This window comes from Chiloscyllium plagiosum, unplaced genomic scaffold (assembly GCF_037043375.1).
Source record: "Chiloscyllium plagiosum isolate Xiang-an unplaced genomic scaffold, Cpla_swu_hap1 HiC_scaffold_6, whole genome shotgun sequence".
Lineage (NCBI taxonomy): Eukaryota > Metazoa > Chordata > Chondrichthyes > Orectolobiformes > Hemiscylliidae > Chiloscyllium > Chiloscyllium plagiosum.
In genome coordinates this window covers 94,213,268-94,234,549 of record NW_028270144.1, presented here as the reverse complement: position 1 = coordinate 94,234,549, position 21,282 = coordinate 94,213,268, and the positions used below count along the sequence as shown (strand labels likewise).

Genomic DNA, 21,282 nt, shown 5'->3' with positions numbered 1-21,282 from the left:
CTAAGAATTTGGACAAGAAGATAGAAAAGGAAATTAGTTAAAATGAATTTAGAACATATATTCAAAAAAGAATCTTGCTTAAATACATTTATTCATAATATATATCTATATCATACATTTACAATAACTTAACAAGGAAGGTAAGAACAAACATATTAGTGTAATTGAAATTAAACACTAACAATGCCTGAGTTAATATACTAGGTGAATTTCAATAGTATTTCTCAACTTTGATTTTCTTAACCCTTTAGAATCATTGAAGATAGAAACATAAACATACAACAGGGCTGAGTTTAATGCGGCTTGGTCCTGGGTGGGAGTTTAGCCTAGCAGTGCCGCCTGCTTTTTAACTTGTCTAGTGGCTAATTAAAGGCCGCCTGATTGGAAACCTGCCAACCACTGAGGAGAATGATGGCAGCACAGCCAGGAAGAGCTGAAAGGCAGAACAGCCGGAGAGGCCACACCATGAACCAAGCATTGGTCACAGCCACCCAGGTAATCCTTAAATCTGTTAATTTAAGGATTAAATCCTTTGAACTATTACAAAGATTCCTGGAAGCTTCCTGTGCATGGTGAAATTCCAAGGATGCATGTCTTTCTCATGCAAAACTGCTGAAGGAAGTAGTATTAGGAGTGTGTTTGAAACTGGGGAAGTTGGCTGGAAATTGGCATTGAAGTTTTTTTAATTTTGAAAGCTTGCACAATTCAGGGAGGAAGGGAATCTCAATGTTGAATGCTGCCAATGGTACCAGTACCAGTTTTGAGGTAGTGGGTCTCTCCAAACTTGCCTCAGATTTTCCTCATTTTACTCCATCACAGAACAAACATCAGTGAATACAGTTGCTAGTCCAAGGGACCATCAATAGCCTCTGAGGAGATAAAACCTCAGAAAGTGCCTTGTCATATCCTTGTTCTGTAGATAACACAGCACAAGTACACACAGTTCAATGAGTATGTCTGAGTGTCAGCTCCACAGGATCCACACAATAGTGAGTACATCACAGTCGCAGGACCTCCTGTTAGAGACTGAGGCAGACAGAGCCACTGGCTCTCTAAGATGTGTTGGAAGTGAACTACAGACTAAGCCCCAGTCTGAAGACAAGTCTAGGAATTGTCAATTAGGTAGCAGAAGCTGAACTGACAGTGAGAGGTATGTGGAAATATGATTGAGTTTCCAGATAGGAATCTGAATGAATTCATGAATAGAAAGGGTTTTGAGGGATATGGGCCAAATGCTGGCAAATGGGACTGGATCAGTTCAGGATTTCAGGCCAGCATGTTTCCATGCTATACATCTCCTTGACTCTATAACTGTACGACTCATCTCATTTCTAAAAAGTCATTTCTTCATCCTTAGGCTGTGCCCTCAGGTCCTAGTCTCTCATACAAATGGAAAACATCTTCGCCATGTCCAACCTATCCAGGCCTCTCAGTATACAGTAAGTTACAACAAGACACTTCCCCTCATCCTTCTAAACTCCATTGAGTACTATCCTAGAGTCCTCAACTGCTCCTCAAATCACAAGCCCTTCATCCCTGGAATCACTGTTGTAAACTTCCTCTGGATCCCCTCCAATACCAGTACATGCTTCATCAGATACAGAGCCCAAAACTGCTCATAATATTCCAAATGCAGCCTGACCAGAACATTATGCAGCCTTATAAATGCTGGCCTAGTATCCCATGAATGAATTTTAAAAAAACTATTGTGGAGAGCTAAACCCAGAAGCACCCTGCTGATATACTGGGTGTGCATTTTGACCTGCATTTAATCATGACTTTGTGCTCAGGTGTCCAAAGCATGATGAGAGGGGAATGAGGAGACTGGAGTCAAATGCAGGTCTTGATTTCTTAGGAAAGCAGAAAGACAAAATGGATCTCATAGTGATGGATAAACTGAAACCATTAGGAAGCAATTCAAAGTGATTCTCATGGGACAAATTCTCCTAATCCCTTTGTCATTAAGTCAAGTGTGTCCAAAATGTCAACAGCTGAGCTTCTGCCATTGTGCAGGAGAGCCACTACATCAGTGCTGTTTTGGCCTCAGTTGATCAGAGGATGCCTGGCCAAAATCATGCCAGGTAAAGTGGTATAAAGGTTAACAGCCTGACTCCAACATAACTGGTAGCAAGCCAACGTAACCAAAAGAAATCTTAAAAGACAAATTAGTCAAACCTGGCATCACATGAGTGATTTTCACATCTGTGAGTTAGGAAGCATGTTGATTAATTTTCAATTAAGTGTTTGTTCTTTTCTCGTGATGTTTGGCTGCATTCATACATAGTTAATGTGTGATTCAGTAGGTTTGAGTTGGATGGTGAAATGATGGTCAGGGACTTTTTGTAAATGGAACAATCTGTTTGGCTAGATTTGATTACTCTACGTTCCCTCTATTCAATGTGACCTGGGTGTTCATGAGAAGGAAATAAAAGTACAAGACAATAGTCGCCACATGAACATATACATATAAACTAGATACAGGAGTTGGTCGCTCATTCTGCTGCGCCATTTAATAAGATCATGATTGATCTGATCATTCCATATTTCTGAGCTTTCCTATCTTGCTTCTTAAGAATCCATCTATCTCTTAAAAATATTTAAAGACTCTACTTCCATAGTTTTTTGATTAAGAGAGTTCCAAGGTATTTGTGCCCTCTGTGACATACTTTCTCCTCCTCTCGGTTTTAAATGGGCGACCCTTTACTTTGAAACAGTGTTCCTCATTCTGGATTCTCCTGCAAGAGGAAACATTCTTTCCACATGCCCTTCCCACAACAATTCACTGCTCAATGGATACCAGTCCAAAGACAGGACAGAAAGACAGAAACAGGTAGTTTTACCTGCTCCCGAGTCTCTCGATGTAGGTGTTCAATATATTGTCACACCATTTGGCAGCAGGTTGTGGCCAAACAAGAAGCTTCTTGGGGTGAGGTTTGTGCACAGGTCTACCAATACCAGCTATAATTGGGGGAACAAAGTGTCCACATGGTTTTGAGGGCTGCTGGCACCAATGGCCCTCTCAGATGATCCCTTTAAATCTCTTAAGGTGTAACTGCCAAAGAATTGACAAGCAACTGCTAATTCCATAGAATCCCTACAGTGTGGAAATAGGCCATTTGGCCCAATGAGTCCACACCGACACTCTGAAAAGCATGCCAGGGAGGAACCACCTTCAGAGTGTAGTGCTGGAAAAGTACAGCCAGTCAGGCAGCATCCGAGGAGCAGGACAATCAATTTTTTGGACAAAAGCCCTTCATCAACCTCACCTTCCATCAAAAAAATGAAGTACTCACTTTCACCACCTTCGGAGAGGGTCAATAGTGCAGAGCGACTAGGGAGTATGCATTCTACATGACTATGCACTAGACCTTTTAGGGGCACATGACATACATTGCTCCCCTTTAAAAGCCCTCTGAGTGGTATGCGCCCGTCTCCCTCAAAGGTCAAGTTACTTGCCTCACCCACTCCAAGTATGGTCATTGTGCATTTTCAATTTCCAGCACAACAGAAGGTGACAACTAGCACTCCTCTTCCCATGGCCCATGGCCTCAGTCTGACCATATCAGTGAGTCCTCATATGTCCCCCTCCGAGTAGTCCATCCTGTCAACTCCATAGGATTCACACTTCTACAAGTTCCCTACTTGACACTTCTACATCTGTTTGTGCCTATCTATCCCTCTTGCCCAGCACCATGCATATAGAATCATTGAGCTGTACAGCACAGAAACAGACCCTTCAGTCCAACATATCCATGCCGACCAGATATCCTCAATTAATCTAGTTCTATTTGCCAGCAATTGACCCATATCCCTCCAAATCCTTCCTGTTCATACAGCCATCCAAATGCCTTTTAAATGATGTAATTGTCCCCGCCTCCACCACTTCCTCTGCAGCTCATTCCATACACGCACCACCCTCTGCATGAAAAGTTGCCCATTAGGTCCCTTTACATCTTTCCCCTCTCACCCTAAACTTACGCCTGCAATGAACATATCTGGTATTGTCATTTGTGGGCCCGCCTTGAAGTCAGGGTACAACTGACTATTGATGACACACACTTTCTCTCTCACTAAACCTTTCCCAGCCATGTCTTACAATTGACCCCCATCAAAATCCAGTTACCTCCCCACCCATGTTCAAATTATATTGCACCCATGCCCAGAGCCTGCAGCCCCCAGTCTCAAATTGTCAAACTCAGCGACAGGGCTTCAGTATCTATTTCTTACCCTACCCCATCAATCCTTTTTACCCTTTTCCCTCCATAGTTTCTGAAACTGCAACCCAAGGAACTAACCGTAGCCTGCAACATCGACTGAACATCTGTTGGCAAAACGTGCCCAAAACGTTGACTGGGACCTGTACACCTTCCTGACCACATTCTTACTCTTCCTGGACTGGCCACTATGCACCAAATGGACTGACATGCCCCCCTCCCTGTATTGCAGAGACACAGACCCCTAACCAAAAACACCCTGACTTGGTGACTCACATGGTCAATCCCCAGACTAGCATGGGAGATTGCCCTCGACTTACTGTGCTGGGATTTCCTGACTGAGAAGTACCTCCAAGAACCTAATTGATAACCGATCCCCGAAGAGTTGGAGACCTGGCAGTCTGCTTGCTGCACAAGCAGTGTGTCACTGCATACGCTGCTGGTACCATTTAGCAGGAAACGCACCCCCTAGATGGAGGACTACTGAGCAGTAAATCACACAAGATACTGCACATTAGGTTACTAAACAACAGCTCATGGTGTCAGGGTACTATACCACTTTGGTAAGAGGATTGGCTAATTAATTGAAGACAGAGTTGAGATAAATGGTTCATTTTTAGGATGGCAAGGTGAGATATCAAGGGCACATTCAATCAACTGTGGCATCAAGGAGCCCAGCAAAACTGATCGATAAGTATCAGGGGACAAAGTGTCAGCTGGTTGGAGTCATACCTGGCATTGGAAGATAGCTGTGGTTGTTGGAGGTTAGCTATCTCAGCTCCAGGACATCGTTGCAGGAGTTCCGCTGGTAGTGTCCTAGGTGTAACTATCTTCAGCTGTTTCATCAATGACCTTCCCTCCATCATAAGGTCAGAAGTGGGAATATTCACCAATTATTGCATAATATTCAGCATCATTTGCAACTCCTCAGATACTGAAGCAGCCCACGTTCAAATGTAAAAAGATCTGTCCCATATCCAGGCTTGGGCTGACAATTGGCAAATAACATTCATGCCACACAAATGCCAGGCAATGACAATTTCCAATAAGAGACATTCAAACCACTGCCCCTTGCCATTCAATGGTGTTGCCATCACTGAATTCCCACCATTAACATCCTGTGGGTTACCATTGACCAGAAACTGAACTGGCTTAACTGCATAAATACAGTGGCTACAGGAGCAGGTCAGGACCTAGGAATACTATGGCGAGTAACTCATGTCCTGACTCCCCAAAGCCTGTCCACCATCTACTAGGCACACATTGAGTGTGATGACACCATCCAGGACAACGCAACCCACTTGATTGACACCACTGCCACAAACACCAACTCCCTCCACCACTGATGCTCAGTAAGAGCATTGTGTACTACCTAAAAGATGCAATGCAGAAATTCAAAGATCCTCATATACCATCTTCCAAATCCACAACCACTTCCAAATAGAAGAATAAGGGCAGCAAAGAAACAGGAACACCACCATCTTCAAGTTCCCCTCCAAGCCATTCACCATCCTTACGTGGAAACACATTGCCATATCTTATAGACAATAGACAATAGGTGCAGGAGTAGGCCATTCAGCCCTTCGAGCCTGCACCACCATTCAATATAATCATGGCTGATCATTCCTAATCAGTATCCTGTTCCTGCCTTATCTCCATAACCCTTGATTCCACTATCCTTGAGAGCTCTATCCAACTCTTTCTTAAATGAATCCAGAGAGTGGGCCTCCACTGCCCTCTGGGGCAGAGCATTCCACACAGCCACAACTCTCTGGGTGAAGAAGTTTCTCCTGAGCTCTGTCCTAAATGGTCTACCCCGTATTTTTAAGCTGTGTCCTCTGGTTCGGCACTCACCCATCAGTGGAAATATGTTTCCTATTGCCAGAGTGTCCAATCCTTTCATAATCTTATACATCTCAATCAGATCCCCTCTCAATCTTCGAAACTCAAGGGTATACAAGCCTTCACTGTTGCTGGGTCAAAATCCTGGAATTCCATCCCTAATAACATTATGCATCTACCTACCGCAGCAGTTCAAGACAGAAGCTCTCCATAAGCTTCTCAAGGGCAACTAGGAGTGGGCCATAAATGCTGGTCCAGTCGGCAATGCTCATGTCCCATTAGAGAATAAAAAGAACCCTGTTGAATTTGAAAGTAAAAAAAAATCTGGAATAAAAAAATAAGATTGTCTGTTTGCAAATATGCAACCATTGTCATAAAAAGTCATCTGGTTCACTAATGCCCTTTAGTGAAGCAAGGTGAATGGTAGGTATTATGGAATTGGTTGGGGAATTGTTGGCTGTCTGGGATGGTCAAGCGGGTCGTCAGGGATTGGCTTTAGTGGGGACTTGGGGCTCAATTTCATTATTAGCCAGGAATTAGAGTAAGTTTATCTTTCTCTAACATGCCCTGCCTGACCAATATGGCAAGTAAGAACAAATCTTCGAAAATCTCCAACTCTATAAGTCAAGGTTCAGGAACTTTTATTTGGAAAGCTTCAGATGCCAGATAATTGCCAATTGAAATTTTCAATTTCCTGGGCAAGTCCTGTGGAGTTAAGTGTATTGTGAGTTCCATATGGTCCTGACAAGAACTTCTAGTTTATGCTTCTGCAACGACTGTCTTCCTAATGGAAGATCTAAGCCACTATACTTTATAGGTATTAATTCACAGTGAATCCGTGATGATTCAGCATGAAAGCAAATGCAGGCAAGTGGGACTCGTTCAGATTGGGTAACCAGGTTGGCATGGTCAGGTTGGGCCAAATGGTCTGTTTCCATGCTGCAAGTCTCTATGACTCTACCATTCCTTAATGGAATCCATTCCGAGACCCAATAGACACTAGTTCTTCAATAGCATGTATAATCAAAATCTGGAGATAATGGTTTAGATTTTAAAGCTGTTTAATATAATTCTAAATCATTGTTGTAAAGGCATGCATGGACAGAATTATATTCAGAATTCATTGTGAAAAGATAAGTTTTCAACAACGAAGGGGGCTATCAGTTAAAGACAGTTAAATTGACTTCACAATTTTCTGCTTCGATAAAATTTATGGGGGAAGGGGTGACAAGTGGATAAATAAGAAATTGTACTATATTCATCCTGTGCTGAGTAAATATACCATTTGTAGGATCTTGCAATTTTGCAACAACTTCCACTGAATAAGCAGTTAATCAAAAAAAAAAGTAACGTCAAATTATTGTAATTGTTCCTCAAAGCTTTTTCTTAAACTGGAATTAAATGCAATGTAAATAACAGGCTTGATGTACTATTCCATTTTAGATTATCAAAAGTACATTACCACAATCTTCCTCATCAGCTCCATTTTCACAGTCTTTAACTTTATTGCAATGTGATGACTGCGGTATACAGACTGAGAGATTGCCACATGGAAAAAATCCAACTGGACAATTAGGATTGTGAAGGATTGTTTCTGGCATTGCAAATTCTAAAGAGAAAGAAAAGAGAATAATTCACTGAAATTGTTTCACTTAAAGACCTGCTCTGTGAAAGACAGCTCACTGTCAAGAGTAAATTGTAAATTATTGAAATATGTAAAGGATCTCAGTGAAGTAATAATGCAATCAGGATGTACAAAATGCAAAGATCACAAACTGTTACAAAAAGGAACAACCTGTTTGACAAGTGTCATCACTGAAAATGATTTTATCTACACATTAAAGAGCAAAATGATTTAAATGTTTTCCTTTTCAAATTTTATTTTATTTTCTTCACTTGCAGGCACTGACTATTGCTGATATTCTTGTATAAGCCATGGTAGCAAGTATTTATTCATAGTTGACATTGCAGACCAGCCAGATTCTATCATCATAAATGTCAGCACATGTAAATGACCTATTAAGTGGAGTTATAGAATAGCAGCTATCAGCAGGAGGCTGGTCTGTTTGTCTCCTTTCCTCTCTGGCCTGAGGATATCCTTGTATTAGCCCAGTTGAATCACAGAATGATTTGAGTACTGAAGGAAACCATTTCACCAATTACGTCCATGACCACTCTCTGCAAGAGCAACTCAGTCCCACTCTGTCGCCTTTTCCTGCGGCTCTAATTGTATTTATTCTCTTTCTCTCTTCAGATAATTTTCACATTCTCTTTTGAAGGTTGTAGCATTTTCCCCAGATGTCTGTTGCTGATGTTTTGTGGCTTTTGCCATCTTTGTGCATATATAATACTGGGTGATGAAACAAAGAACTGCAGATGCTGGAGATCTGAAACAATGTACAGAAACTGGTGGTGGAAAATTAGAGGGGAGAAAGCAGAGGTAATGTTTCAAGCCCGGTGATTCTTCACCAGAACTGGTTGAGTTTTGCCAACAATTTCTGTTTCTGGATAAGGTTGCTCTCACAAATTCTCCTTTAGGAACAGGCCCTTCAGCCCACGATGCCTGCACATGGTCCATATCTCTCTATTCCCTGCTCATTCATTGTCTGTCTAAATGCCTCTTCAACATTCTACCTCCTCTCCTGGCAGAACATTCTAGGCCATACAGTGTGGCACTAAAAGCGCAACAGGCCAGGCAGCATCTGAGAAGCAGGAGAGTTGACATTTCGAGCATATGCCCTTTGGCTTGAAACATCGACTCTCCTGCTGCCTGACCTGCTGTGCTTTTCCAGCGCCACAGTTTTGACTCTGATCTCCAGCATTTGCAGTCCTCATTTTCTCCTAGAATATTCTACGCACCTATAACATAAATATTACTCATTCAGAACTATTACCTTGTAAAGTAAAGGCCTCATTTAAAATTGCCTCCACCAAACTCAAAGGCAGTGCATTCCTTGTTGTAAAAATAGCTGCATGAAAAGGTTTCTGCTCATGTCACATTTCCTTGTTTCACCAATCACCATAAATCAGTCTGCTTGATCCTTCAAGATTTTGAACAGTTTTGTCAAATCTCCACTTAATCTTCTTTTCTCCAACAACAGGCCCAGCTTCTCTAATCTATCCACATTTCTGAAGTTCTTCACCTCTGAAATCATTCTTATGAATTATTTCTGCAACTTCTCCAATATCTATACATACTTAATAATGCCTATCTTTTCGAAGACTTGGCGATGCTGCTATTGGACTGGGGTGGACAAAGTTAAAAATCACACAACACCAGGTTATAGTCCAACGCATTTATTTGGAAGCACTAGCTTTTGGAGCGCCATTTCATCAGGCAGTTGTTGCCCACCTGATGAAGGAGCAGCGCTCCAAAAGCTAGTGGTTCCAAATAAACCTGTTGGACTATAACCTGGTGTTGTGTGATTTCTAACTTTATCTTTTCTAAAGTTGGGTGTCTGGAACTAGGAAGAGTATTCCAGCAAAGGCCAAACCAATATTTTATTGGTGCCTTCTTGCTTTATGCTCTACTGATGCTAATGATGTTATTTAGTCTTGGTTGGAGATAATTGGAAAGACAACTCTGGACCTCAACATGGAAAGTTTTATCATTGATGTTTTGCAATAATCTTAGTAACAATTTCTAACTAGTTATCATAATTTGTACTTAATCACTATCATGAAATAAATTACTCTTGTGAAGGCAAGAACCTCTTGTTAAAGATTTACATGTGGTTGTTGCTCAGTCACTATAAACCAAATATGCCTTTGAGACCCAATAAAGATGGATATTGGTGACATCTTTCCACCCACAAATACCACATGATGATCAGCATCAAGTATTATTGTTTATTACCAAAATCTGCGATGGTGAAATAAAATCTATTGGACTCAGGTGATGCTTCCAGAAGTCCGAGTGAGTCTATAGCTTTAAAGACTTTACCACTATAAGAACTACTCAAGCAGACAGAGGGTAGATGCAAACAGCAGGAATTTGTGGAAAAATCAACAAAGGAGAAACAGTGCTACAGGCTAAAGCCTTTGCTTTAGACCTGGTGAGAAGAAACTCAGCAAAAGCACTGTTGGCAAGAATGGGGTTAAAGATAAATCATGCTTGACACTTACAGGTTCTAATGGCAATTGAGGATCTCTCAGAGCATTCCCAGTCAGAGGGTCAGTATAAGAAGTGTTACAATCCCAGTTAATGTTATTACTAGACAAGTCAGATACCAGATTGAAATTTGGTTTGATAGTATTTTTTGTCTAATGAGGTAGATATCCAAGAGAGCAATTCTGCAGTTTTAGTTTTAGTAATTAAATAGAAGCTTCTAACAGAAAAGAAAACATAATAAAATAAACAATGTTAAATTCATACAACACAATTTGAAAGATTTCCAAACACAGAAGAAAACAAAATATTCCATCCACGTCAACAGCATCCATTTATGGTACTCAAACACTAAAAAGAATTCCCTTCTCTATCACATCTGTCGGTTTCACTTAATTGTTACTTTCAGTTCTAGGTCTTGAGATTCTGATAGCCTCTTCCTTTAATATTCAACATCTGAGTTTAAACCTTCAAAATTTTGAATAATTCATTCAGGGTTCTAACTAAGCACTTCTGGTCTGGAACTTCCAAAACTAATATCCCAACATTGAGATAATGTATTTCTAACTTTTCTGCATGAACTTCTCACTTCAGGAGAGCAGCGTTCTTACATCAAACAACAACCAGGACTTTGGTGAACTGACATCAAAAGTATTCAACCTTTGGATGTTTCACTTAAGGAGTAACTAAGTCAAACCTGATCCTTCGAAACAAAATCCTCTTCAATGCTTTTTCTATCTGCTCTTTAAACTCTCTCAATGCAAACAAACTCCAATTAGTACCCCAGGATCTCTCTTTTTCATCCTAGTTTTAAAATAAAATTATGGGTCCAGAAATATTGACAAGTTAGTCATCAAACATTTTCATACACAGATACCAAAACCCATATGTTACCAGTTTAAAATCCAGCAGAAGCAGATAGGGTATAACAGAAAGAGAGAAAATTTTTGAGACTGAAATAAGAGTGGGAGATCAATAATTTAAATGATAGATCTGATGGCAAGAATTTATTAAGGTTTCAGGCATAATATTTTATTTGAAGAGTTGTGGAAAAGAACTAATATTGTTTATTAGGCCATGAATTATCTATTTGCCTGTGAGAAGGCATCATTGCTATTTACAGACATTAAAGTCATCAAGGGAAAGCAATCCTAGTTGAGGAAAGTGTTGGCATAGTGGTAATGTCACTAGATTAATAAATCAGAACCCGAGGCTAATGTTCTAGGAACTGGCTTTGAACCTCACAATAGTAGATGGCAAAATGAGTAAATACACAGTTGCATTCAACAGGACCGATAATTGATGATATAGTAAATCGTCAAAGCGTAAAAGAAAGCTCAGATACCTTTTGAAGAAGGTGTACAAGCTTTAACAATTCCATCTGCCACTGATCCACCCCCTTTGATAAATCTGTTTATATCCTCCTATAACCTGAGATCTTCCTCACAGTCAACTACCTGGCCAATCTTTGTGTCATCCGCACACTTGGAGGGATTCTCGCCTTAAGATCCAGCAATGTATCTCAAACATGCATCATTAACTGCCCCTAATATGTCCTTCACATCTGGTTCTACCACATCTGACTATGCACATTACCTGGAACAACTAGCCACACACACACACACACACACACATCTTAGTCTTAGGGGCGAATTTGCATTTGCAGATTTGTATTTGAAGACACAATCTGGCAGTCAGTCAGTCCATGTGATATTTTATAAACTCCTACTCTGGAAATGAAACCAGTCTGACTCCAGGTTGGGACACAGATAGACTCAAACTTCATACCTTTAATGCGTTGTCTGAACTGAGAAGTAACTTTTTTACATATGAATCAATCGAAACCTGCATCCCCATTCTAAGTGATTAAAGACTTAACAGCCATCTAGTTTTGTCTATTACATTGCATCAGTTGTATGACACTTTGATCTTTTATTAATAAATACTGTGTCCTATGATTCTGCCCTACTAGCTATCTGACGAAGGAGCCGTGCTCTGAAAGCTTGTACTTTCAAATAAACCTGTTTGACTACAACCTGGTATTGTGAGATTTTCAACTTTATCCACCCCAGTCCAACTCTGGCACCTCCATATCATACAAATATATAAAAGAGAAACAAGCGAAGGCCACTCCACCCTTACAGCCTGCTCAGCCATTCTAAAAGATCATGGCTGATCTGATTTTAACCTCAACTCTACATTGCTGCAAATCCCTGATAACCTTTCATCCCCTTGGTAATCAACAGTCTATCTCTGCCTTAAAAATATTGAAAGATTCTGCATCCATTGCCTGTTAAAGAGATGTGGTGAGCATCTAGCTAGACCAATTAGCTTGATGCATATCCCTGAATGCACAATGTCCTTACTGCAGCATTTCAATGATAGTTGTCAGTGCAGCTCAGTTTACAATGCTGAAGTGTAAATGTGTTCTGTAAGTGTGTTAGAGATGTGCCATGAAGTTTCTTAGAGGTTGGCACATGTTGGATGCCAATGTCTGTGGATGTGGGGTGAGTATGGCCAGTGCCCATAGAGTGTGGCCTGCTTGGGAGACTAGTTGACACCCTTTAAAAAATACTTGGATGAAATGTCATAACTTTCAGCGCTAAAAATCATACAACACCAGGTTATAGTTTAACAGGTTTATTTAGAAGCACTAGCCTTTGGAGCGCTGCTCCTTCATCAGGTGGTTGTGCCATGGTTCTACTGTCCAATGGTGGACTAGAGTAGATTTAGTGTAGCTTTGGTGTTAAAGACGATAGGCCAAAGGGTCTCTTCTGTACTGTATGATTCTATGATAATTCTAACCCAAAGCAAACTGCACTCCACCAAAACAAAATTCAGCCCTCTGAATTGGGTCTACATTTACATAATTAACTTACCTTGGAACCCAGACCCATTTCACATAACTCACTGTTGTCCCTGAACTCAATCCATGATTCCCTTCACCAATAACTTAGCTTTTCAAGTCACAAGGCTTCATGCCAGAGTTCATGCTCCTTATTACCATATCATCCCACCACATGCTGATCTAATGCTGGATACATCACAAAATTGCCGCTGGTTTTATCTCTGTATCTCAACCCCACATCAGGGAATCAAAATTTCACATCCAACCTTATTACCTTACTCTGCTCTCCACCTTTCTCACTCTTGTGGGGTCTTTACACCACCTATGGACCCCTTCCTCATCAATGCTTCAAAGCCATATCAAAAGGGTCTCAAGCCAGCATCTGAAACTTCTTGGCAGTATTGTTGTAAATTTCAGTACTGATTTTATTTGTCCCAACACAGAGCTATGCAATCTAAATCTCTAAGTTGATGTGGTTCAAGTATATGCCTCTGATTACATCCACTGTGTCAAACTCAATTGTAGATCAATAGGTTTCAACTCCTGAAGAAGGGCTCATGCCCGAAACATCGATTCTCCTGTTCCTTGGATGCTGCTGACCTGCTGCACTTTTCCAGCAACACATTTTCAGCTCTGATTTCCAGCATCTGCAGTCCTCACTTTCTCCTCGAAGGTTTCAACTCAATCTTACTAAATAAACTGCACCATTAAAGTAAAAGTTGTTCATATAGATAATTATGGTCAGAGTCTAGACAGCACATAAAAAGACCAGAATTGGGCCTTTAACATTTTATAGCTCATTTGTGAGATCAGATGATATTTCCTGGAGTTTTAAGCTTCTGTGCTCACTATGCCTGTGATTACACTGAGCACGAATGCAATTTCAAGCTGGGGAGCTTATTATGGTAAACACCATTATTTATTTGTAGTTCTGAACATTATGTCTTTAAAAAGTAATAAAGTGGAGCAAGTACTAAGTGGGGTACTTTTCTTTTCAGTGAGAATGGCAAGTTGGGAAGCATTGAAGAGGGAAATTGATTAGCTGCAACGGTGACCAAGATGAATGTTGTTCATAGCATTCCTTCACAGAATGTGTTTGATAGGTACTTGTCAACCTCTTGGAAGTTATTCAGCTATCCATGTTTGCCCTTCCCTCCCACCAGGCTTCAGCACAGCGTGGGGGCAGAATTTTGAAGTTCCATCTCATACTTTAGATGAGACACATGAGGAGTAATGGCACCAATTGAACTACAGCAGGAGGAGGAACACCAGCACCTCCACAGACGTGCTTCTCCTCAGCTACAGACTGCTCCACAGGACAGAGAGAATGGAGACTGGAGATTCAACCAGAAGGAGCTGAACACCATTCAGCATAAAATCCACAGAGGATCAGCTCTCTTAATATGGATGCACACAGTTCCTCAAGAGGTTCAGGTATTCACAACAGATCATTACTGCCATCTGCAGCCTCAAGAGCTCCTGGTGCATTCCTGGTGATTTTGGAGGGACAACAACTTCAGATCTCTACCCATCATCAAGATTGTGCGCTCTCATTTGCAAGTAATGATGAGAAGTTACAAAGTTTGTGCAGATAGAATGCAATACAACATTTTCAGAAGGTGACTGTGTGCAAGAAGACAATATGATAAAGGTGAAGGTCAGTTTCAGCATTGGCTGTTCACATGATAATGTGAGGAAATGCCTATATTGCAAGACCCAATGGAGTATATCAAGCATCAATATTTTATCTCTGTTCCACTATGGCTCTGGTGGAAGCATAAGCATACTTTGAACTATATCAGTCTGAGGGGTCATAAGAGTGTCATTCACCATATTTTGAAAAAGAGTAGTGCTTGTTTCCCAGCAAGCATCATTGTGCAACCAGAGAAACTTGGAAGGATGCAGTTTCTTAAATATATTTGATCCCCACACTTTGACATCAATGGTCACATATAGTTTGACATTGATGGAGTGAAAGCCTTTTTCAATTGATGAACTCTACAGTTTGGTGATAGAGTGCTCTCAATGCAATTTGGGTGCAATCAGTAGTGTCCTACATGTGGGGGGAGCCAGTAATGGTGGAGAATCATCTAGTCCAATATGCTCGATTTGCCATGTCATGAGGGAGGGTCATGGCAGTGATCTAGGGAAAATGGTATCTGACATCCCAGAAGCATTTATAGGCCAAGGATTGAGAGATGTCACACAGTTCTTAACTGCTCCTTGGAAATGAGTTGCTGGCTTAAAAATTCAGGGTAGCTTTGACTTTGATGGCCATTGGGATGGGTTTGCCACCCAGTGGCTCTGAGCATATGTTTTTCTCCAATAAATGACATAGTTCAATGATGATGAATTGGAACATTCTTAAATCAGTGTTTTCACAATTCTCCAGAAAGTTGAAGAAAATGACAGAGGGGCCTATAGATCCAGGGTCACATCCTTTTCCTCGGCCTCCCTGGTGGATTTTTGCCTGCTGTCATTATGCCTTTAGCAGAGCTTCAAACTTTCATCAAATTATTTCGTCCCAAAAGAAAAAGACTCCAGTCGTTTACTCTGCTCACTTTGCACATGGTGACAACTGGTTTTGTGCAGTCATTGCAATAACCGAACACGCACAGTTGTCATTTAGTCAATGGTGACAAGGTTACAACCTTGCATTCTTGTGAGTGGCTCCCCTTCAGAAGCAAGACGATCCCCCCATTCTTCATGTTCACTTTTGGGTTGCTGTCCCAGTGACCCCTTCAATCTCCCTCCTTCCATTTCTGTTGAGCCCCTATCTAACTATTAATGTTCCCAGTGTATCCCCCAGAATCTACAGCCTTGTGAAGTGTTATTCTCTTGTTGATCCTACACTCTCCTCATGAAGAGTCCTGAGTGACCTGTGACCTGTGAGAACACCCCTCCCTGGATTTCCCCATCTCCTCCTATGGTCTAATATACTACTTTTATATATAGAATTGCCCTCTTCACCATAACCATTCCCATTACTAATCCAGTGCAATGAATCCCACCCCCAGACATGAGATGCTCTTTCCTCAGGGGTCCATCTGACCATTACTGAACAAACCTCCAGGACTAACAATGGCTGAGCCCCAGAATGGATTTGGTAGGACAGTTCTGACTGAGTATAGCTCAGCCCCTGGACTGATGTCTGCACAGCACAACTGATGCCACCTGTAATCTCTGTACTATTTGCACTTGACCAGCAAGACTAATTCCTGATGAAGGGCCTTTGCTCGAAGTATCGATTTTCCTGCTCCTTGAATGCTGCCTGACCTGCTGTGCTATTCCAGCACCACACTCTTGATTCTAATCTCCAGCATCTGCAGTACTCACTTTCGCCAAGACTGATCACAGCTCAATCCTCGGACTGCAAAGTCGCTGACCACCGATCTCTGGTAGGATCAAATGCCTGATGACCTTAGTCAATCTCCAAGACTGGAACTGAACAGACCCTTTGAGTGATTTTGATAGTATCTCTTGACTGGCCACTGTCTCCTTGATCCTACTATGGAGTGCTCCTTTTCAGACAAGGGCATTTGCTTGAATTACATGCAGCGTATTTGCTGCATGTATTACTAGCATCTAAGTAGGGACAAAGTGAGCACTAAGAAAGCAACCTAGGCACTATAAAATACATTCCTTGTAGATGAGGTGTGTGAGTCCCTGCATGCCAACAGTGCAAATTATGTGCAAGCCAGAGCTGCAAGCCAGATGGTTGAAGATCAAATCAATGGGTGATTTAGTTTGACACTAGGCAAGATGACGTAATATGATACAGATGTTTGCTACTGCCCACTTGTGTGGATGAAGGATGGAGGAGGATAGTGCCCATGGAGCATGCAGGGACATGATAGTGAAGGCACAGCAGGATGATAGCCTGGACAACAATTGGCGAGGCTGAAGCCACTAGGTATCCAAGCTGATCCAATGCGAGGTCTTGCACTTTGGACAAAAGAATACAAGCATGGACTACTTTCTAAACGGTGAGAAAATTTGTAAAGCCAAAGTACAAAGGGATCTGGGAGTGCTAGTTGAGGATTCTCTAAAGGTAAACATGCAGGTTGAGTCCGTGATTAAGAAAGCGAATGCAATGTTGTCAATTATCTCAAGAGGGTTGGAATATAAAAGCACTGTTGTGCTACTGAGACTTTATAAAGCTCTGGTTAGGCCCCATTTGGAGTACTGTGTCCAGTTTTGGTCCCCACACCTCAGGAAGGACATACTGGCACTGGAGCGTGTCCAGCGGAGATTCACACGGATGATCCCTGGAATGGTAGGTCTAACATATGAGGAACGGCTGAGGATCCTGGGATTGTTTTCATTGGAGTTTAGAAGATTAAGGGGAGATCTAATAGAAACTTACAAGATAATATATGGCTTGGAGAGGGTGGATGCTAGGAAATTGTTTCCCTTAGGCGAGGAGACTAGGACCCGTGGACACAGCCTTAGAATTAGAGGGGGTAAATTCAGAACAGAAATGCGGAGACATTTCTTCAGCCAGAGATTGGTGGGCCTGTGGAATTCATTGCCACAGAGTGCAGTGGAGGCTGGGACGCTAAATGTCTTCAAGGCAGAAATTGATAAATTCTTGATGTCACAAGGAATTAAGGGCTAGGGGGAGAATGCAGGTAAGTGGAGTTGAAATGCCCATCAGCCATGATTGAATGGCGGAGTGGACTCGATGGGCCAAATGGCCTTACTTCCGCTCCTATGTCTTATGGTCTTATGAGGTATTTGAGCCATCTTGCGAAAGGAGAGTAGAGAGGAGAATTGAAGGTGGCATATACAGTAAATAAGATGAATTCAGCTTGGGCAAGACAGAAGTAATATGAGCCTTGCTTCTTTGCTAAGGGAACAAAGTGCAAAAAGGCAATGCAAGGCAAGGTTGGTGTGAGCATCCAGGTGGCTCAGAGTGAGGCCTACAACAGCAAGTAAAGAGTTCAGAGATGTTGCATGGTGAAGTCCATGGGCTGGGTGCATATCCCTAAGCACATAGCGACCTGGCTGCAGCATTACAATGATAGTTGTCATTACAGTCGGAGGCACAGTCTTGAAATTCAGAAGCAAGCTGTAAATGGATCAGGTATGTGCCATGAGAGTTCTTAGGGGCTGGCACATTAGTTGCCAATGTCTGTGAATATAGAGGTTTATAAAATTAATAGTGGAATTGATAGGGTAAATAGACAAGGTCCTTTCCCTGGGGTGGTGGAGTCCATAACTAGAGGGCATAGGTTTAGGGTGAGAGGGGAAAGATTTACAAAGGACCTAAGGGGCAACTTTTTCACGCTGAGGTTGATACATATATAAAATGAGCTGTCAGAGGAAGTGGTGGAGGTTGGTACAATTACAACATTTAAAAGGCATCTGGATGGGTATATGAATAGGAAGGGTTTAGAGGGATATGGGCCAAGTGCTAGCAAATGGGACTAGATTGGGTTAGGATATCTGGTCGGCAAGGACGAGTTGGACGGAAAAGTCTGTTTCTGGGCTATACGTCGCTAAGACTCTTTGACTCTATGTGGCTAGTGCCTGTGGACTGTGCTCTGTAATACTGGTGGCCAATGTCTAACATGGGAATCCTTGGAACAAGTGGTGAGCTGAAGTCACCAGCTCTCAGCTTTGACTTCCATGTGGAGAATTCTTGGCATCCAGCTTGCTTAGCACAAACAAGAAGCTGAATATTAGTGAGCATTAACAAGGTCTTTAACATGCAATAATCTCCTGTCATTGGTAACTCACCATTGCCTAGCAAGAGCCATGCCTCGCCACTTAGTCAATGCATGTAAGATGAAGTGAGATACTCCTGACATTGAGATATGCATCACCGGATTTCTCACCTAATTCTGCTGCTCACCTTGCCATAGTTTACATTGTTGAGATAATTTAATTGAACTTAAATTTGGGAATTTTGCCACAGTTAAGTCCATGAACTGATAGCGTTTCAATGGTTGCTGGTGATTCTTACATCTGACAACATTTTATCTGCAGCACTGCTAATGACCTTTAGTAATAAAGGTATGCAATTTATAAAATGAAGTTTGTTTAAAACTGACAAGAAGTTCTCCTGAAGTTTCTAATAATGGTATTGGCATAACCACTTCTATTTGGTGTACTCACTTTTTTCAGTGTTACTTTATGCCCTTAGTGAACTTTCTATTAGATAACAGCAAAACAATTTTCTCTGTAGAGTGACTGAAGCAAATGCATAACTGATTTTTGATTACCTTGAAGTAACCCAGCTAGAATTTGTTCACCCTTTGAGATCAGTTAGAAAACTCTTACCAAAATCATGAAGCTACCTGTCCTCAATTACATAACTCAGATTAATAGAATAATAATAGAATTTTATAACTTCTGCCTTTTGTCAAAATGAAGATGATCGCATGCACTTTCTTTACAAATTGATCACATTGAGCACATTTCATTCTGTTTCAGATCTCTGCATTTTAACTCATGATCAGGCTTGTGAATAACACTTCAGACAACAACTACCATCAGGAAAGATAAGATGTTAGAATCCAGTGGAAATTTCTTTGATGTCACAGAATGCTGAGATTAAATAATCAGCTCTTCCTGAAACAGCCATATAGTGAGGATAAATAGAAGAAAAGAGAAAACAGCAAAGATTCTGCTGTTCCAATTCTCCTGACTTCCATCCCATTTGTTCTGAGAAGGCTTATGCCATAATCTTCAAGACTCCCATGAAAAAAGGACCCAAATTAAAGTTGTCCGTTTTTCTGTTAGCTTCCAGTCTTGTGTATTGCTGCCCTGCAGAGAACAAGAGACAGAGAAAATAATTGGAGCTCATTAATGTGTCACTCAACCAAGGCATGTGCATTTGTGTAAGCTGTATAATTATTTGTATGATCAGTTACAAGATATGGACATCAGAATTAGGATTGCAACAGGATGATGAAATTTGCTCATAAATACAAGTAGGGTTCATAGCCTTTTATGTGCAACCAGGTGACTGTGATATGCTGCTGTATATCCTGTGAAAATAACAGCAGCTGCTGATAGCACAGCTAAAGCTGGAAGGGTTTCTAATTGCTAAAACCTCCCATTGGTATAGAATGAGTAAGTGGGATCTCCTGCAGCAGTGGGGATGTGAAAGAGTGAAGACTGATGGGAATCAGAAAGTGCTGTGAAAATTATGGCACTGAAGTAAGACATCACACAAAGTTGGTTCTCCACTTAGCGACGCGGGTTAAATGATGCAACATCTTTTCAGCACTGCAGCTGGTTTTGAAGTGTGACTCCAGGCATGCTACAGTGTCTGCCTTGGCACTTCACTTCTCATGAAACAGAAGAAAAGATCCTTGTGCATGGCATTCTTCAGATTCACTAGTCAAATTGTGGGTAGATATACAACGTCCTCGCTTCAAGATATGCTGTCTCACTATAGTGAAGCTTGTCAAGATTCCTGATGAAGGGCCCTTGTCTGAAACGTTGATTCTCCTGCTCCTCAGATGCTGCCTGACCTGCTGTGCTTTTCCAGCACCATACTCTCAACTTTGATCTGCAGCATCTGCAGTCCTCACTTTCTCCATAGTGGAGCTTGTGTCCACCTAAATTTGTATCAGCTAAATAGTTTACAAATGACCAGGGGTTACACTCTCAAGTTTCCAAAGGTAGAACTTAGTTTGATTTCAGGTGATTGTTATTTTCCCAGTGAATTAAAGCCCTGCGAAACAACTACCTGACTCCTGAGTATTGTTGGAGCTGTACTTATCCAGACAATTAACTCAGATGGTGAATTAGTTTTGGGAAGTCAGAAAATGAGTTACTTGCTGCAGAACCTCTTTGTTGTCATCAAATTATTCATATATTGATTAAACTTCGAATCAATGGTGACTATCAGTGGTGACTGGTGGTGAATTTACTAATTCCATGAATAATCAAAGGTTAGTGTTTAGGTTCTTTGTTGTCGGGGAAGTTAATTGCCTGGCACGTGTATTGTACAAATTTACCTCTAAGCTGTCTGTTGACCTATTCCTCACTGACCTATTCGTTTCCTGCATGATCTGCTGTGGCAGATAAGCTTGCTGAGATTACTACCAAGAGCTGATTCGATTCACAATTAGCAGAAATATCTCAGAACGGACAAGATAGAAAAATATGCAGTATGACATATCAAATTAATTAGCACAACAACAAAATAATCCTCACAGATACGGATTTAAATAGTTTGAATCTTTAGAAGATGTTTCAGAGGTTTATGGACTTAAGACCAGTTATTTCAGACAGTCATATAAAAATCGTGCAGA

General features: G+C 41.3%; 1 protein-coding gene across 3 annotated transcripts in view; it reads right to left on the bottom strand.

Annotated features, from left to right (window-relative positions):
- LOC122550791 (relaxin receptor 1-like) overlaps positions 1 to 21,282 on the bottom strand; it is a 159,039-nt gene that overhangs the window by 119,782 nt on the left and 17,975 nt on the right. For all 3 annotated transcript variants that reach the window (XR_015757451.1, XM_043692054.2, XM_043692055.2), the window contains exon 2: positions 7,519 to 7,665. Coding sequence is in view for 2 of the 3 variants with exons in the window: in XM_043692054.2 (XP_043547989.1) it covers positions 7,519 to 7,665 (147 nt within the window). In the remaining variant the exon portion in view is untranslated. The remainder of the gene's footprint in view (positions 1 to 7,518; positions 7,666 to 21,282) is intronic.